This window comes from Trichomonas vaginalis, chromosome I, assembly GCF_026262505.1.
Source record: "Trichomonas vaginalis G3 chromosome I, whole genome shotgun sequence".
Classification (NCBI taxonomy): Eukaryota; Parabasalia; order Trichomonadida; family Trichomonadidae; genus Trichomonas; species Trichomonas vaginalis.
The window spans coordinates 24196838-24215460 of record NC_067203.1 but is presented as its reverse complement, the minus strand read 5'-3'; the positions used below and the strand labels follow the sequence as shown (position 1 = coordinate 24215460).

General features: G+C 33.1%; 8 protein-coding genes and 1 pseudogene across 9 annotated transcripts, besides 6 other annotated features; 3 read left to right on the top strand and 6 right to left on the bottom strand.

Moving 5' to 3' along the window:
* Positions 1–411: 411 nt before the first annotated feature.
* Positions 412–3145, bottom strand: TVAGG3_1041920 (coiled-coil domain-containing protein 40 family; the record flags this gene model as incomplete). The annotated part of the gene is made up of 1 exon (XM_001328664.1): positions 462–3131. One exon carries the CDS (start codon positions 3129–3131, stop codon positions 462–464), a length of 2670 nt encoding a protein of 889 aa, XP_001328699.1.
* Positions 3146–3510: 365 nt separating this feature from the next.
* Positions 3511–4484, bottom strand: TVAGG3_1041910 (histone serine kinase protein; the record flags this gene model as incomplete). The annotated part of the gene is made up of 1 exon (XM_001328665.1): positions 3511–4479. One exon carries the CDS (start codon positions 4477–4479, stop codon positions 3511–3513), a length of 969 nt encoding a protein of 322 aa, XP_001328700.1.
* A 678-nt stretch (positions 4485–5162) lies between these two features.
* Positions 5163–6262, bottom strand: TVAGG3_1041900 (RNA polymerase II transcription regulator recruiting protein; the record flags this gene model as incomplete). The annotated part of the gene is made up of 1 exon (XM_001328666.1): positions 5550–6215. One exon carries the CDS (start codon positions 6213–6215, stop codon positions 5550–5552), a length of 666 nt encoding a protein of 221 aa, XP_001328701.1.
* A 308-nt stretch (positions 6263–6570) lies between these two features.
* Positions 6571–6607: a mobile genetic element.
* Positions 6608–7781: 1174 nt separating this feature from the next.
* Positions 7782–7819: a mobile genetic element.
* A 937-nt stretch (positions 7820–8756) lies between these two features.
* On the bottom strand, positions 8757–9257 carry TVAGG3_1041870 (RNA polymerase II transcription regulator recruiting protein; the record flags this gene model as incomplete). Its single annotated transcript, XM_001328667.1, has 1 exon — positions 8757–9257. One exon carries the CDS (start codon positions 9255–9257, stop codon positions 8757–8759), a length of 501 nt encoding a protein of 166 aa, XP_001328702.1.
* Positions 9258–9664: 407 nt separating this feature from the next.
* Positions 9665–11565: a mobile genetic element.
* Positions 10387–10460: a mobile genetic element.
* Positions 10791–11050: a mobile genetic element.
* Positions 11566–11594: 29 nt separating the features above from the next.
* Positions 11595–18623: part of a mobile genetic element that runs on past the window's edge.
* Positions 12286–12813, bottom strand: TVAGG3_1041830 (protein of unknown function, DUF4107 family; the record flags this gene model as incomplete). The annotated part of the gene is made up of 1 exon (XM_001294499.1): positions 12286–12813. The coding sequence occupies one exon, from the start codon at positions 12811–12813 to the stop codon at positions 12286–12288; it is 528 nt and encodes a 175-aa protein (XP_001294500.1).
* Positions 13039–13581, bottom strand: TVAGG3_1041820 (annotated as a pseudogene). The gene has a single exon. A coding segment is annotated over exon 1 (543 nt).
* Positions 13969–14823, top strand: TVAGG3_1041810 (protein of unknown function, DUF4106 family; the record flags this gene model as incomplete). Its single annotated transcript, XM_051255529.1, has 1 exon — positions 13969–14823. One exon carries the CDS (start codon positions 13969–13971, stop codon positions 14821–14823), a length of 855 nt encoding a protein of 284 aa, XP_051081103.1.
* On the top strand, positions 15364–15528 carry TVAGG3_1041800 (uncharacterized protein; the record flags this gene model as incomplete). Its single annotated transcript, XM_051255528.1, has 1 exon — positions 15364–15528. A coding segment is annotated over one exon (165 nt), but the record flags the coding sequence as incomplete, so codon positions are not given.
* Positions 16852–17918, top strand: TVAGG3_1041790 (organellar and viral DNA polymerase type B; the record flags this gene model as incomplete). The annotated part of the gene is made up of 1 exon (XM_051255527.1): positions 16852–17918. A coding segment is annotated over one exon (1067 nt), but the record flags the coding sequence as incomplete, so codon positions are not given.

The window sequence follows — 18623 nt, the reverse complement described above, 5'->3', positions numbered from 1 at the left end:
GCACCTGTGTAATAACTCCATAGCTAATAATTAATGAGCAGTTCTAAAGGCAAACATTTTATTTGGACTAAAATGAATCAGATTATTTGTATTGGACATATAAATGTTTGTTTAGCATTGGGTGATTGGTGAAATACAACAAATCTGATTATCTATTTAAAAAGCGCATAGTTTACTACAGTTTATATTAAATGAGAAACAGTCCCTAAAGATACATACTAATAATAAATGTTCATGCAACTATAACAAGATCTGAGATCCACTAGAAGGCTCGAGTCCTAAAGAAACTCACAAATAGAAGCTCTTCGAAAAAGTTTCAATTTGGTGAGAGTCGAGTAGCTTCTTATCAAATCCCACCTGATTCTAATCATTTCCTTATGAAAAATATATGAATATTTAAGAAACAAAAAAATTGGTTTTTAGTTGATTAAATTTGATATAAAATATAAATAAAAAAAAACTTACACAGCAGTCACCTTTTCCTTGATGAGCTTCAAATTCTCAGCCAACTGAGGGAAGTCCTGAGCGAGATTATCAATAAGAGAAATCAACTGATTCTCCTGGTTCTTTACGTTCTGGAAAGCAGACTCGAACGCGTCCTGAGACTTCAAAACAGTCTTTGCACCCTGAGCCTGGAAATATCTACTCTTCTGGTGCAATTTCTCCAATCTCGCCTGTGCGACTGCCTTTGCGTTTTCTTCATTCTTCAGCTGTGCCTCTAATTCAGCCTTCTTTTGTTCAGATTCTCTCATGATATGTGTCAACTGTTCTATTTCTGCTTCGATATCTCTTTGTGCGGCAGTGTCAGATTGAATCAATTCATCGTATTTAGCTGTTTCTTCATTCAATGACTTGGCCTGTCTTCTCAATGCTGTGATACCTTTAGTGACATCTGATCTTGTCTTATCCTTGTTAAGACGCTTCTGAACTGCTCCTCTGTCTGCAATTGTTTCTCTTCTCAAAAGAGCGAATTCCATTTCCTTTATGATGTTTTCTTGTTGTTTCTCGATTTGTGAGAGTCTTAATTCCATTCTTGAGACTTCTTTCTTCATGGATTTCAGTTCGCTCGCTCCGTAATTTGGATCCAAAGCTTCTTTCATTTCTCTAGCCAGTTGGAGTTTCTTTTCCCACATCATGATTGCTCTTTCTGTTTCCATGAGTTCTTGTGCGAGATCTTCTCTTTGCTGGGCAACTTCTTCGATCTTCATCTCTGTACTCGCGGATTCTTCTTCTTTCTTCCTCAAGTTCTCCAAAATTTCGGCTTCGAAATTGATATTTCCTTCAATTAAATTGTTTCCTGTTCCGACACTCGCGCTGAGCTGTTCTCCGAGTCTGGACATCTCGCGCTGAAGAAGTCTGATCTGTATATTAAGACGCTCTATCTCTTTCTCGGTTGCTGCAAGTTGGTTTCGCGTTCTATCGCGTTTTCTCGAAAGAACTGCGATATGAGCTTGTTGCGAAGTGTTTGCTTCTTGGATTTCGTCACAGGACTTCTCCAATGCGACAAGCTCTGTCTGTTTCTTGAGCCAAATTGCTTGGTTTTCGGCTGTTGTCTGATCAGATAATTGAATCTTGGATTGGATCTGTCTGATCTTACGTTCGAGTGGGCCGTACTCTTCACCATTTTGCGCTGATGTAAGTTCATCGTATTTTCTGTTGAGTTTGTCGACATCACTCTGACGTTTTTCGATATCGACGTTGTTACGACGAATTTGGCTTTCGTACTGGCTGATAATATTGTCCTTGGCTTGGAGTTCCTCGACAATGGCTGCTAAACCTTGTTCAACCTTCTGGCATTGATCTGACAAAGTTAATTTGTCGAATTTGAGTCTCATAACTTCGTTTTGGATATCACTGAGTTCTCTGTCCTTTGCTTCGATCTGTTCACGGAGTTTTTGGACTTCGTTTTGTGTAGCCAAGGCATCTCTCTTTAAATCTGACTGATTCGAAACGTGTTCAAGGATTTTGCCTTCGATTTCATGGATTTTGTTGGAAATGCCGTTTGTGTCCTTTTGGCTGAGCTTGAATTCTGACATTTTGGCATTTCTTTCAATTTGAAGGCGACTGATCAAAGATTCCTTCTCTTTGATGAGAGATGATAAGTTTGTAAGTTGTTCCTGCTCTTTTTCTCTTGCATCTTTGGTTTGTTCGATCTTTTGTTTGAGATAAGTCAATCTGCTGTTGATTTTGTTCTGGAGAAGTCTGTTACGCTCACTAAGCTCTTGCTGATCAGAAATCTGGGCTTTGAGGCCGGCGTATTCGTTCTGGAGAGATCTGATGTTCTCTTCAACGGAAGCAGCGAGAGCTTCAGTCTTTTCAAGCATCTTTGTGTGGTTCTTGATATCAACGATAGCTTCCATCCAGCTTTGGACTAACTTCTCGTGTTCAAATTTGATAAGGTCCATTTCATGGTTTGCTTGAAGAAGAGCGTCTTGAGCAAGCTTAGTTTCTGATCTCTGAGCATTAATTTGGGCTTCAATAACTTGTATTTGGCCGGATACGTCTTTAATTTGATTTGTAAGACGATCTATGTATAAATCTTGCTCTTTCTTTGTGACTTCTGTTTCAGAAGCAGACTGATCTGATTTATATGCTTGTCTGCGTGTTCCTGCTACTTGGCTTGCAAGTTCAAGATTCGACTTCTCCAAACGTAGAACATCTTCGTTAAGTTTGTCAAGCTTATCACGTTGCGATTCGTATTCCTTCTCGCTTGCTTTGTATTCTGTTTCCGCGTCTTCTAATTCTTGACGAGCTTGTTTAAGTTGTTCTGTTTCTTCATTTCTTTGTGCTTCTAATTGTGCGCGCTGTTCATTTGCATCGGTTAACTTTGCTTGAAGTTTTGCTAATTGTTGTTGTACAGTATATAATTGAACACCAATCTCTTCACGTTCTTCTGAGAGCTTGTTCTTGAGAGCGAGCTTATCTCTCTTTTCAACATCTAATTTATCTTTCTCCTTTTGAAGTTGCTTCTTCAGACCATCCTGGAGCCTTTTAATGAGTGGATGATCTGGTGGTAATTCCGAATCATCTTCCTCTTCGCCTAAATCTAAATCCTCCTCTTCTAGGGGCTCTTCAGCATGTTGCTCCTCTTCAGGGAAATTATTATTAGCATCATTGTTATTTTCAAACATAATTTTTTTTTCTAGATACAAAAATTATACGTTATTTTTAGAGAATGAAAGTTTTCACTAAAATATCTGATAATGAATATTTGATTCAGCTTGTATTCCTTGTATATGTTTGATATTTACCTTTAAATCTGAGTTATGATTGATATTTTTTTCACAGTAATTTCACACACCAAGAAATCAACGTGAGAAGGTTTTGAATCAATGTTTTTAAGCATAAAACTATTTAATCACTTCAAGTTATGATTTCAAAGCATCTTATAAAATAATTTTAGAAATTATAAGATGTTAGATGGTATAACATAAATAGAAAAGATGTAATGAAAATATTTCATTTAAAAACAAACAATATATAGAAAATTAGACAAATATGATAAAAAAATTATTGTGTAGGCAAGTCAAAATGAACTGCGTTTGGAGGCTTTGAAGTATTTGGACCTTTATTTCTAACAACACCCATTCTGAGCAACGATTTTGCTACAGGTAAAAGAGGAAGAACTGGATTTGTAGAAATAGAGCGCAGAGACTTTGACATTGGGATTGGCATTGGTTTCTTGACTGGTTGAGTATTGAATGGGTTGAAATAAGGATGCAACAATAATTCAGTAACAGTTGCTCTGCTGTTTGTATTTGTCTGTAGGCACCTTGCGATTAAATCTTGGAGATTCTTGTCGTCTATTTCTTTTGTAGAATAAAAACCAATCGTAATCAAACGAACTAAATTATCAGAATCATTCGAATAAAAAGGATATTTTCCTGTAACTAAGAGATATATTGTAACCCCTAATGCCCAGATATCAGCAGTCAATGGGTTATATGGATGAGAATAAAAGAGTTCAGGGGCCATAAACAATCTTGTTCCTCTGAACTGCATACTCGATGGATTCTCACGATAAATTGATGAAAAACCGAAGTCACCAATCTTGACGCGTCCGTATTGATCAACGAAAAAGTTAGATGGCTTAATATCTGAATGTGCAATATTTCTATCGTGACAAGCTTTAAGAGATAATACCATATCATGAATATATCTGAGTCTGTCTACGCTTGAGATTTTTGACTGTGATTTAATTACTGATGCCAAGTCTAAAGGGCAATATTCCATAAGAAGATAAACAAATTTTCCGTATTTATAGTAATTGTATAAAGACACAATAGAATGATCATCGATTGCAATCAAACAGTCAAGCTCCGATTGATTAAAAAGATTTCCTGGTATTTTTTTCAACGCAAAATTGTTTTGATATTGGTTGCTGTAGACAAGAAATACTACACCGAATCCACCTTTCGCAATTAATCTTTTAAATTGGATTCCTTGAGAAAGGAAGAATTTATGTTCATCTTGTTCCATTCGCCGATAAAAAATAATGTCAAGTATTTATTCTAGAATATTCAGTTTTCAATATAATTCAATTATTTTTTATATTGAAAATGTGCTACAGGCAACAAAATAAAATATTAATACAACATTGTTATAATTTTCTTCAATTTTTTGAAGACTTTACAGGAAAAATTGAAACGAAATATTGATGTTTTTAGATAAATGATATTTTGTATTAACACTACTCGTCAAAACATATAAGAAATAGGGTTCGTTAGCTTTTTGGTAATTGGGAAAGAAAATTTAAAAATAATGAATAATCATTGATAACAAGCAATTTTATATAGTAGATTTTTTTATTGTAAAATTTGTGATGAACTTTTGAATGTACAACATTTTTCATTTGATATGATCTCAAATTTCTTTTAATAATTTTTAGACATCTTGTTCATTGCATGAGAAGAAAACTAACTTGAAATAAAAACAATTTTTGAAGGTTTTTGAGTATTTTTCTGATTACTTCGGTATCATAAATTCATTGCTTGTGGCGTATGATGTCAAAATTTACTCTCATCTGAGGTTAATGATAAAAGCAATAAAATTTAATTATATTTTGCATGAATTTTAATTTTATGAAACAATCCTTACATACAGAACTCGTATTAAACGAAGTTATTAACTTTTTTGAGTCCGTTGCTTCAAGCTTTTTCAAAATCAATTCTTTTGTTTGGATACTCCAAGCAATTGAACGTTTGATTATGTTAAATTTGATCGGATTGTATTATATTTTTAAATGCACTTTGATAGATTTAGCCATTATTTATATGTTAGAGAATTTGATTCAATTTCTATATTTTTAAGTCTTGTGTTTGATCAAAAATGCAAAAATAGAACATATAGTTTGTGGCTAAGCTTATTATGTGAAATCAGAACGAGCGCTACTTTTTCAATGTCGAAGATATTCATAAAACATGAAAACAGACTGTTAACAAAGACACAAAAGCATATATTATAATTTTATAAAGTGTTTTATAAGATCAACATACAAATAAATACATGAAAAAGAAAAATATGAATTTTGATGCCCTCAATGCAAAATTCTAAAAATTGAATACATCATCTTCTTGATTATCAAAGAAACTCTGTGTGAAAATGTCATCAGGAACGTCTGTGTGGGGTTCGGTTTCTTGAGGTTTTTGCATCTGCGAAACTGATGGATCGGACAATGCAAATGGAGCTATTCCGAGTGGAGACATGCTTCCTGAAGAAGACGATGGCTCCATCGGAGTAGTACCGGATAGGAAAAATTTGTTCATCTTTTGTGGTAAATGTCTTCTAGAAAGCCAATTAAATCTGTTTTTAATAGCTGTTGCCGATCTCCCAGGAAGATAAGCTGCAATTTTTGCCCAATAAGGGCCATTGGCTTGATGCTGTAGGATAATAACGGCATCTTCTTGAGGAGTAAATTCGTTGTGATTTAATGATGGATCGAGCTGCGCAGTCCATCTTTCACGGCATTGTTTCGAATTTCTGTCAGGAACCAAATTTGCCACTGCAATCCAGTTCTTTGTTCCATGAATTCTAACGCTTTCAATCAATGCTCTGTCTTCTTCTGGTGTCCATTTCGATTTTTTGTATTGACTTCCAAAATGAGTCTGTGCGGGAGCTTCATTTGCATGAGGATCTGAAATGAAAGAGTTTATATTGCGAGGAGTGGTAAAATTATTCTGATTATTTGATGTATCATCGTTAAAGATGTCAAACATTTCTGTTGCTTTACATGAAAAATTCAATGGAAATTTTTTAAAAAATTAATAAATAATATTAGTGTACTACATGAGAACTATCATACGATGAAACGTTGATAATAAACTATTCAAAATTTATAGTTTGAGAAAAATTTCGAAATTACATATTGTGGTGTAGAACTCAATATTATAAAAGAAGTATTTCTAATCGTCACGATATAGAACATGATAAATCGGATCGCAAAGTTTTTACATGAAAAAGCTTAAAAATTTGTATGAAAGCATATCCAATGAAAATTTGTTTCAAAAATCATAAATAAAATGGTTGACAATATCAAAACTTTGGAATTATAGATAAAAATTGCTGGAGTTGTAATAAACAGAAATTCATCAAAAGTGACAGCTCTCAATTTTTTGACGTTTGTAAATTCTAAATTGAATGAGAAAAATGAAATAATACTAAGCATAATACAATATTCTAGATTTAATTATAATTAGGAAAAGTTAGTTTTGAGAGTACTTTTCATAGGCATATAGAATGAAATCTTCTGAAAAATAATATCACATAAACTCATATTATTTTCTAATATATAACTATTTTATATAAAAATCAAATTCAATGATCTTAAAAGCGAAGGATAAACCTCAAAATTTACGAATATAATGAGTGGGAATATAATGCTTATCTATCATAAAACCATATGAAATATCAATTTTGCTTTACGCCTAATTTTTGACGACAATTAGCAAAAAATGTTAAATGTTAACACTCAGTCCATTTGAATATGAAAAATAAAATTGACTTTGATTAAATGTTTTTATTTATCATGCAATTCTTCTTGCGACCAAAGATTTGAATAAAAGTTCAAAAAATAAGATAGCTTAAAAAATAATATACGGTAGTGTTTACTAATAGATGAATAGTATATAAATTCTATTAAAATGGATTTGATCCAAAAAATATATAAAATTTGATCATAAATAAAATCGTTTTAAATTACTTCTTCATTTAAATTATAACAATTATTTTTGGTTTTATATTTTTTGGATCAAATCCATTTTAATAGAATTTATATACTATTCATCTATTAGTAAACACTACCGTATATTATTTTTTAAGCTATCTTATTTTTTGAACTTTTATTCAAATCTTTGGTCGCAAGAAGAATTGCATGATAAATAAAAACATTTAATCAAAGTCAATTTTATTTTTCATATTCAAATGGACTGAGTGTTAACATTTAACATTTTTTGCTAATTGTCGTCAAAAATTAGGCGTAAAGCAAAAATTGATATTTCATATGGTTTTATGATAGATAAGCATTATATTCCCACTCATTATATTCGTAAATTTTGAGGTTTATCCTTCGCTTTTAAGATCATTGAATTTGATTTTTATATAAAATAGTTATATATTAGAAAATAATATGAGTTTATGTGATATTATTTTTCAGAAGATTTTGTGTTCTTCTTCAAAATTTTATTTTTTTATTAAAAAGAATCTTTACAAAATATACATTTACTTTAATTAATATTTAAAAACGTGCTCTATCAAAAGTTCCAAAAATTCAATATTTTAGCTTTTCTGAGGTGTCACTTTTGATGAATTTCTGTTTACAACACATTAGCTTAATCTTATATAAGTTTAAGCATATATGCTAAAAATTAGTTGTTTTTTAAAGCTCAAACTCATTCAACATTCATCTTTTTAAATAATGCCTTAAACTTTCACAAATATAATGAACCAATCTAATACTTTTTAGCATATATGCTTAAACTTATATAAGATTAAGCTAATGACATTGTAAAACAGCATTATTTTCATTTTGAAATTAAAATTAAGTTGAATAATAGAAACTTGATTAAATGCTGCAATAACTTGTGTTTCTTTGCGAAAATGAGGACAAATTAAAAATAATTAAATTTCTGAAATTAAAAATATAAAAATATGAAAGAATGTTTGATGCATTTGAAGAAAAGAAGTTAAGTATTTTATATAATTTTGTCATCAATGTTTTGATTTTAATATGAGAAAATGAAATATAAATATAAGAAATAAAAAGTAACTAAATTGGATTGTCTTATTATATCGGAAGGAATTATCTGTTTCCTTGACGATTTTATATGATGTTGAACATTGATACCATGCTTCTAAAAAAAATGGATAAAAACGGGTTGAATTATTAAAACTTTGGAATATTAGGCCCTACATTGTGTTTAGATATAGCTAAAACATGGAATTAAATTAAAATAGCGATTGATAAAATAACCTTTGAAAATTTTATTTCATTGAAATTGATAGGTTTATTACGCTTCTGCCATTTCGGAAAATATAGTAAGCAGCAATATTAGATTTGTTCCTAATCAAAATGGATTTTGGTTTATTTGAAAAAATTATCGTTTTTGCCACAATTCTATAATTGACCTAAAAATTGGCCTACATTCAATTTTTTGAATAGATTCAATATTCAGATCGGATTTCATAAGTCCCGAACACTTAATATTCAGAAAAAATAAGTTGAAATTAATAAAAACAAAGGATGAAAGATGTTTATTCTATTACTCAAACCAGAGCAATTCAAAATTAGGTGAAAAGAAATCTTGAGTGTTAATTTCGTCCCAAATCTTGGATGTAAGAACGTCTTCTGCATGAAATTCTGTTCCTTCGTGTGTTTCTACCGGTTGGACTTTTGTAACTAGCTTCTTTTGGTGCTTTTTGGTTTGATTTTTGATTTTTATTAAATGTGTATTGTATCTATTTTTAATGTTATTTGGAGACCTACCAACGAAGAATTTATTAATTTTAGACCAGCATGGACCAAATTCATTTACTTTTTGAATTAGGAGCTGATCTTCCTCTTGTGTCCAAGGTCCATTGATAAGATCTGGGCTAAGGTAGTTCTGGAATCTATCTCTGCACTGGCGAGCAGTTCTCCCTGGTATATGCTTAGCAATTGAATTCCATTTCCTGGGGCCAAACTTCTGGACTGTTTTCCTAAGCAATTCATCCTCAGCTGCGGAGAATTTAGTACGGTATAAACTTAAATCGTCGACTTCCATGAAATGTCTATTTCAAAAATGAATCAAAAAGATTTTGTGTAATATTCAATTTTTGATAAGGCATCCAATCATAAAAACATTAATATGTCCTACTATTATTATTTTATTAATATTCTTCGTAATATTATGATCAAATCGTTACATTCAATTTAATTGATAACGTCTGATTTGGACCACTTCGAGAATTTGTGACTAGCATCAAATCAATAAATTAATAACCAAAATTTCGTACTGTGAAAAGTGAAAAAATGTGCTCATTGTTCTTCAAAAACATCATAAAGTAAGTCAAGTAGACCATTATTATGGAATTACAAAACCAAAATTTCAAAATCATAAAGGTCACAAACTTCATCGAATTCATAGACCATTTACCCAACAAATTACCACAGAAAAATAAATAATATTTCTATGGCAGTCCCAACGGGAACCGCGGTAATTTACCGAGATTTCCGCACACCGGTTCCTTTTTTTAGGAAATTTTTAGATTAAAAAATATGCTTTGTAAATCATTTTTTGTAAATCGGCAAAAATTTGGAAATATTCTGACGACAATAAAATTGGGAATAGTATTTGAAATACGAGAACAACCTATTTAAAAGTGTTTCGCTCGATTTTGTATAATTTCAAATTTTCGCATATAGCTTTCCGTGAATTACCGTGATTTTACCGCCACATCAATAGTTTACGACACTTTTTCCGTAAATTGAGTAGTTTACTGCACTTTTTCCGTAAAATTGAGTTACGGGAATCCGTAAGATTACCGTACCTCACTTCTAGTTGAAAATAGCATTAGTATATAATAAATAGATATATTATTCATATTTTTGATTTTGAATTACGGAAAAAGTGAGTTCAGAACTTCCAATTATTATTTGATTAATTATGTTAAAAATACTATAAGGAATTAAAATACATAATGTTGAAATTTGAATTACGGAAAAAGTGAGGGTGAAAGTGAAGTGAAAAAGTAAGATATTTTTTTGTTGAAATAATCATAGTTGTACAATTTTGAAACTATATGTAAAGCTATAAATTGAATAAATTCAAAAACAAAAATTGTTTATTCTTATTAATAAATTTATATTAATCAATATTTGAACAACCCGTAATTAAAATTGAATTCCTCTTAAAATTTAATCCATACGTTAATTTTTAATTTGCTCGGCGAATGCCGAGCTTCCCTACTTCTCTTGTCATTCCTTCAAAAACTCTAATCTCATCGCACTTACAAACATCATGATTTGATGTATTGTCGAGAAATCTTAGACTTGTTTGTCATTTGATTATAGCATTTGAAAGTCATCTCGAAAATCGATTAACAAGACAATTTCCCAAACATCTACATACAAGTAGATGATGGTAAACCCATTAGAGTTGTTTTTCTATGATTCCTCCAATCTTATGATGAGAAAAATCATATCAAAACAGCTCTAACCGAACATTCTACACAGCTTAGCATCCAGCTAGTTCCAAGTAATGCGATTACAACATCAACGGCCAAAGCCTTTCAGAGTCTTTTAATCATTTCTTCTCATCTCAATGTGAAGTGGCCCCAAACGAACTACAAGCTGACGTTACAACGCATTACAACCCGGTTAATACGAGCATATACATTAGAGCTGCTTTGTTATGATCTCCCTCATCAATTGATGAGAGATCTCATTATGAAGCAGCTCCAATCGAACTAAAAACCTACATACAAATGAGTGAAAACAAACTCATTAGAGTTGTGTTGCTTTGATTTCTCTCATCAGAAGATGAGAGATACCAGAACAAAACAACTCTAATCAAACTTTCTACACAACTCAGCACAGTATCAATGCAAAGTAATGCGTCTGTATCGTTAACAAGCAAAGTTGTTTCGGGTCCTTCCGTTTTGGAAGAATTCGGAACAACTTTGCGAATTGATAGTGTAAACCCATATACATGAAAGCGTGCATGCATAAAGACAGGTATTGTCAGCAATGACTACCTGCCCAGCTATGAGTGATCAGAGAATTACCATCTCAGGCTTTTTGAGAACGTTTCAGCCAGGACCCTCGTATGTTGACTGTGAGAAAGGCATCCTTTATCTGAAATAGATGCTTTTCCAACAATCAAATTCGAAGATCTTCGACGTTGTTGTAAAAAGAGAAGGAGAAGGAAAGAAGAGGAAGGAGAGGAAGAAGGAAAGGAAAAGAAGAAGAAGAAAAAAGAAAAAAAAAGAAGGACATATTAAATATAATGCACACTTAATAGTGCCGAGGCGCGCTTTTTTTGACCCTATATTACCGCACGGCAATGTTTTTCTCGATTTTGTACAGCCCTAAATATTTCGGATAAAACAACAGATTTATTAGTTAGTATACATATCATGTGTACTGTGGCACTGCGTTCCTCCGTACGCAATACTTATGAATTTGACACTTTACAAAACCGTTAACGTATATTTTACAACACAAACACCAACTTAACCTTAAATATTTATAAAGCCGCCAACCACTTCACCTCACTAATGTTTTCACAAACGACTTCACTACTGTAAAAATAAACGTTCTCACTTACAAAGTATTGCAACTCTTCCCATTGCTGTGCTTCACACAATAGTTCATATTCTTCAGTATCGCTGCTGTCGCTCCAATCGTCAGAGTCAAAGTCACTGTCAAAATAAATGTTAGTAAGTTTTGACAAAGCTAATGAAACACGTTTACCGTTTGTATCGTATGCTTGTATAAACTTTCCATTCTTCATTCCTTCATAAACGCTCAAACTAACTTTACCCTTTCTCCCTCGTATCTGATAGAATGTATTTTCACGAGGAACGAAGAACAAATTCTTGAACTCATGACCGTTGTAGTTTGTTATCTCAATAGTTTTCGTCATTTATATAAAAATAAAATAAAAATAATTTTAAAAATAAAATAAAAAATAATGATATCACCACTCCCACACATATGAAAACATAGCACAAAAATAAATTTAGGTGAAGTGGTGAGATCTCACCTCTTTTTTCACCTCTTTTTTCACCTCTTTTTTCACCCACTTGAATTCATTGCTTTATAACTCTCTTCCTTGGTTTCTTTTTAGTTGCTTTCTTCACGTCTGTCTCCAACTTGACTGTCTTTCTTCTTCGTCCGTAATGATACCAGTTACTTCCACCAGTCAATGGGTCAAATGGTCGTTCATAAGGGTTTCCATACATTCCATAGGGACCATACGGAAGAACTACTGGTGGAGAAGAAACATTTTCTTTAGTTCCATCGACTCTATTTAAATGCATTGTTTCACCTTTCATCTGGTCATTAAAGTCTTTTGCGTGTTTTGCAAACTCATCGTCCTTTCCTAAAGCATTTTCTGACTCAGTCGCAACCAAATTGGATGCTTTATTTATGAGCCCTATTTTATTTAATCTTAACTTCTTTGCAACCCAGCCTCCAATCTTTCCTTTATTTGCATCTAATGTCTTCGAAACCCTTCCTCCACTCATTTTATTTACTGCGTCATAAGCTCCAAGTGCTTTTGCTCCAAATGCTAATGCTTTTGTTCCCATTGCGCCTAAAGCTGCCCAAGCTACCATTTACCCCATATTAAAATCATCTCTCTTCAATATTATCTCATAAAAGTTCTCGTTACTGGAGAAAGTCAATGAAACATAAGCGTTCTCACGGGCTTCGCCCTCACCGCTTTGCGGTCTATCTAACTTCTTTCTTATATCATCTATACGCTTCAAAATGTCTGAACAATTGCTAACATCTTCTACAACAGTTATTTCATCATGAATGACCTTCAAGAACAAGCTCATTTAATATGCAATTAAAATCATCTCAATAATGAGTCCATCCTTTCCGTCTTTGGGTAGCACAACATCTTTCATTGAAGAAGGTTCGACAAGTCTTATGTTAAACTTACTGACAAAGTTTGTTATACTATAATGCTTCGGCGGCGAATACATGTAGTTGAAAGACATAATATAGATTCTTCAGCAAATTCACTTATACTGGATTTTATAACAATGTTCTCACGAGACCAAATACCACCAATTGACAATCTTGTAAGCAATCCTGCTGAGCCTTCAACTGTAAACGTCGATGGTAACATTCCACGAAGGTCATCTATTGACATCGTTGAGTCACTGTATTTAAATATTTTCTTAAAGCAATCGTCATTATCTAACCATGCAATAGCTTTGAAGTTTTCATTCGAATATACATCTGCTTCATTAAATGTAAAACCTGACTTCTTTGCAGAGATGACTTTAAAATCTATTGAGTTTGTTTCAAAATTATATGCTATGGTAACTTCTGAAGGTAATGGATGCCCTTCCGCAGTCAGTTGTTCTCTCACTACCATTTGAAGCTTTGTGTTAAAAACTTTCATGTCATCTCCTGTGTCTAGGTTCACATACACAGCAACAGGGAAACTATCTTGCTTCTTTGTTTCATCATTATATCTCAAAACATTAAAGTTCTTCAATAATATTGTTCTTCCTGCTGGAATACTTCGAACCTGTCTGATTTCAATAGCTTTCTCACCTCCTACATACTCTACCCAGTGCCTTGGATATTCATAAGTATACTGACTTTCTTGAATTTTGGTTGGTTTCATCATAACATGTTCATAGTATATCTTTATACTCTTGTCAGTTAGACTCGGTGCTATGTTCTGAATATTTCTGACTTGCATTTTTAATGGAGATAAAATGAAGCATTTAATACATGACGTAGATGAAGACATGAATGAAAGCAGTGAAAAGCTCAACAGTTCTCTCATTCTTCCTTTCAGCAAAGATTATGAATTCTGTTCAAATGGTGTTTATTTCTATTGTGGAAAGATGGGTTCAGGTAAGACATTTAACCTCATTCGTCATATACTCATAACAGAACGTTTAGGAAACGACTCTTACTATGACCAAATCATTATATCAGCAACTTCAGACTCTATGGATTCAACAGCGAAAACATTTATGTCAAAAGTTCAAGCCTCTGTCGTTAAAGTTCCAGATAGCGAACTCATTGAATTTCTTCAACGTTACATTCGACGTAAGAGGAAATATTATGCCATCGTAGAGTTCATACAGTCAGGAATGCAAAAGACTTCTGAGGAGATGGAAAGAATTATTGACAAACACCACTTACGTCAGTACTCAGGAGTTTACGATATGAAACGACTGACAAACTACATTCTATCAAAACTTTCAAAATACCCCTTCAAAAAGTATCCTTCAAACACTCTGCTCGTTTGCGACGACTTCGCCGGAAAAGGTTTAGTGTCAAAACCAGACTCACCATTAGCTAACATCATAACTAAAGTCAGACATTACCACTTAACTGTAGCAATACTTATGCAAACATGGTGTTTCCTTGCTTTAAACATAAAACGTCTCATAACTGACTTCGTTATCTTTCAAGGTTTCTCACGTTATGATATTGAACTCATTTGGAAACAGTCAGGTATAACATTACCTTTTGAAGAAATTTGGGAAGCATATAAGTCTCTCATCTCTCCTCGTTCATACCTTGAGATTCATATCATGACTAATACCATTAAAGTCAAAAATATTCCATGGGAACGACCAACATTATTTTAAAGCTTAACCTTCAATTGACTGATGGTAAACAAATTCCATGCATCTCTGTCGCCATTTCTGTTAATATTTTTGCTGTCATTCATATCATCCACTTCTCCATCCGTTAGCTTTTGAGGATATGCGTTAGAATAGCTGTTCTTAAATGAAGGCTTTTCACCTTTGAGAGCATAAACTCTATAACTTTCTGCATACTTTATGTTTGAACCTCCTGAGCCATCATTGACATAAATTTTTATAGGCTTCCACCCTTTGTTCATATTCCTGCTTCTTCCCTTAGCTCTTTTGTTCAGTAGTTCTACATCTTTATACACAGCTCCTGTCTCAGTGAATTCAACAATATTTTCATTCGTTAGCTTTACATTCAAACCCTTGTCGAGTATATTGTTCATTTCATACATATAAAAGGTTTTTATTCTATATGAAATGAGAAGCAAATCCATCTTAGCTGGTGCCGTTAATGTTCCAATTGAACCAACATCAAATGTTGACTCACGAACGACAAACAATATTGTCATAAAGAACTATAGTTCAGAGTGTTTGAAAGAACCAGAACCAGAGCTGAAATCCGTGAATTTAAACACAGCTTCAAACGCTAACGCTACATCAGATGTTAAGTTAGAGTATCCACCACTGGACCAAATTCTTTCAAGAGAAGCCAACGACAACCTTACACAAATGTTCAAACAAATCCTTCAGATAACGTAGACCATTACCTTCTTCAGTTATACAATTTTACTCAAAGACGATAAGAAGCTTTTGGTAAATCTTATAAGCAAGAACCAAATAATTCTAACAAAGAGGACCTTGAAAATGTTATATCACGAATAACAGGGAACAATGTGTCATTGACTATCTCGACCCTGAAATCGAATGCTGTGGTCAAACTCCACCATTCATGAAAATGGTAACATCCGCATCATTGAAACACCAGGAACTACAGGAGTTGAGTTAGTATAAATATTCGAACGAGTATACAAAACTTTCAACAGAATATAAACTTTGCTTGAAATATGTTTTAGTAAATTAAAGCAATTTGTAATATTATCCAAAACTTCTTCAACAGTATCGAACTCATCTTCATAATGCAAACCTAATTTATTGACTTGGTGCAGTTTTCACTAACACAATATAGCGCTTTGCGCTCGGCGCCTTGACGCCTTTTTCTGTTCTCTTGACTGACATAACTAACTCATTTGTTTCATCAAACAGCAACAACCAAAGTTCATGACCTAATACATAACATTCATACTTTATATTTTTAGCTCTGAGTTCTCTTGTAAGCTGTTGCATTTAATATTTTCTAAAAAGTCAACTTCAACAGTCATTCGCACTGGTGCCTTCAGTTCTACAGGCTCTCCTTGAAAGTCAACAAGTCTGAATTGCATGTCTTTCAAATTATGAGACTAATGCGAACCCATTTACCTAAATGAGTTGCTATGACAGGAACGTTTGGAATGAACATTGAATTGACTGCATAACAGAAGGATTTATATTCTACTGAACCTTTACTATTAACTCCTGAAATGCCTGTGACATTAGCTATTTTTGACTCAATGTACAAACAGTTGCCATAACATACGTATGGAACAGATTTCATCTCAATCGTTTTGTCAACACTTTTCAAAGGTAGTTGCATATGGTATGCTCCCAGAAGCAATTGAACTCTATGACTCATTCGTATTCTTAAACTCCTTTCGCATAACTGAACTTCAATGTTCCCTCAGAAGAGATTGACATCTATGTTGCCAATAGTTTCTTCATTTATGAGAGTACCTATGACTCCAGCAATTTATCTATTCTGTACTCGGCTCTGTTAGGAAATGTTATAAAACTTCTTTTGTCATCTATTTCAATCTCTATGAAATCTGTTTCATCTTGTTATGACAAAAGTTGCGATAGTATTGAAGTCAACAACTCTGAAAGCAAGCGCCTCATTCTGAAGACCTAAGTTTGTTTGAAGCTTTACTGTCCGTATTCGTTTGGGTCTGTACTTTGCAAATAGAACAACAATTTTATTCTCATTAAAATATGACTATTGCTGCATATGCGTATGAAACAAATGAAGCAAGAAGAGCACATGAACTAGTAAACGAAAACTCAACTTTAACCATTGAAGGCAATGATTTAGTCATTGACGATGGAAAAACTAAAAAAGTCATTGATTTCGATACTTTTAACACTTATGACCCATTCATTACAACAAGCAAGGTTCCTATCATAAATGATGGAACGGTGCAATATATAAATTCTACAGTAGATGCCTCATTAGTGAAAGTACTGAATGTTCTCATTGAATTGTTAAAGAGCTTTCGATTTGACGACAACATTAAATGCCTAAAGAATTTAGTCATGAATGAGAAACAAATTCTCGGCGTTGCTGGTAGCAGTAATGATGTACACCTTATGACATTAGAATATTATAACGAACATAAAGATGAACTGAAAGGAGAGAAGGGTGACACCGGACCTCAAGGACCACAAGGAATACAAGGAATACAAGGAATACAAGGAATACAAGGACCTCAAGGCGAAAACGGTTTGGATGGAAAGGATGGAAAGGATGGAAAAACTGCTAAATCATGGATATGGGACCTTATAAATACTGGTTTAACAGCTGCTTCATATGGAGTTCTTCAGTACCAAATCGGAAAGATATGGGCAGTACTTGGTGAACAAGTTTTAGATGACGTTAAAAATGCTTTGAACTTCATTTCAAATGGTTCGGATACTATTAAAACTTTATCTGGTTGGATGCAAGAAACAAGGAGTCAAATAGATACTGTAAGACGTATAGCAAACAATGCACGTACGGGATTGGATACTTTACGAGAAGCACAAAGTACACTAAAGGAAGCAAATGATATTCTTGGCTCAGTATCAGACATGCATGAAGATTGGCTTAAAGGTATTGACAAATCTTTAAAAAATCACAGTCAGTCTATTGCTGACTACAAGAAAAGTATAGATTTTTTACATAGTGCTATGGACGTACATGATGGAAGCATAAGGAACTTACTTAATGCTAACAATAACTTACCAGGAACTATTAAAGCATTTATAAAGTCCTTTGTAAAACCTGGTGCTCTAACATTTAGGTCTTTGAGAGCAAGAGCATTGAAGTCAAGAGATGCAGAAACTCCAACAGAACCTACAGAAGGAACTGAAACAACAGAAACTCCAAAGAACAACCAAAACCAACAGCTAATGAAATATTGTTCGAATATTTTCCAAGGTACTCTGTTCTCATTGCATACATTCAAGAAATACTTAAGAAAGCAGACTTGACTTTAGGAGATGATGAAAGTTCTGTATATCTTTCGTTCCAGTTTCAAATAGCAGAACTTTTGAGACAGATATGCTTAATGTATGACAACATCTCTGATTTCACAAGATATGATGACGACCATGACCCCGAACACGGTGAAGAAGAAGTTTTACAAACATCCATTAAGACAGGAAAGGTTTTAACTCAAAGTCTCATTATTGACACCAAAGATGGCGAAGTGGACGTTCTTCAAGAGCTGAAGAAAAATACTTCTTCGGGAGGTGGTGGTAGGCATGAACTTGAAATAAATGAGATAGAAGAGAAATTAGCCGAAAAAGCAGATAAAGAACATAAACACAATATCTCCGATATAAATGAACTTCAAGCTACATTAAATAGTAAAGCAGATAAAAATGAACTTGACGCAATGAACAAAGTTTTGAAATCTCATAAACACAACATCTCCGATATAAATGAACTTCAAGCTACATTAAATAGTAAAGCGGACAAGAACCATGTTCATTATATAACTTCA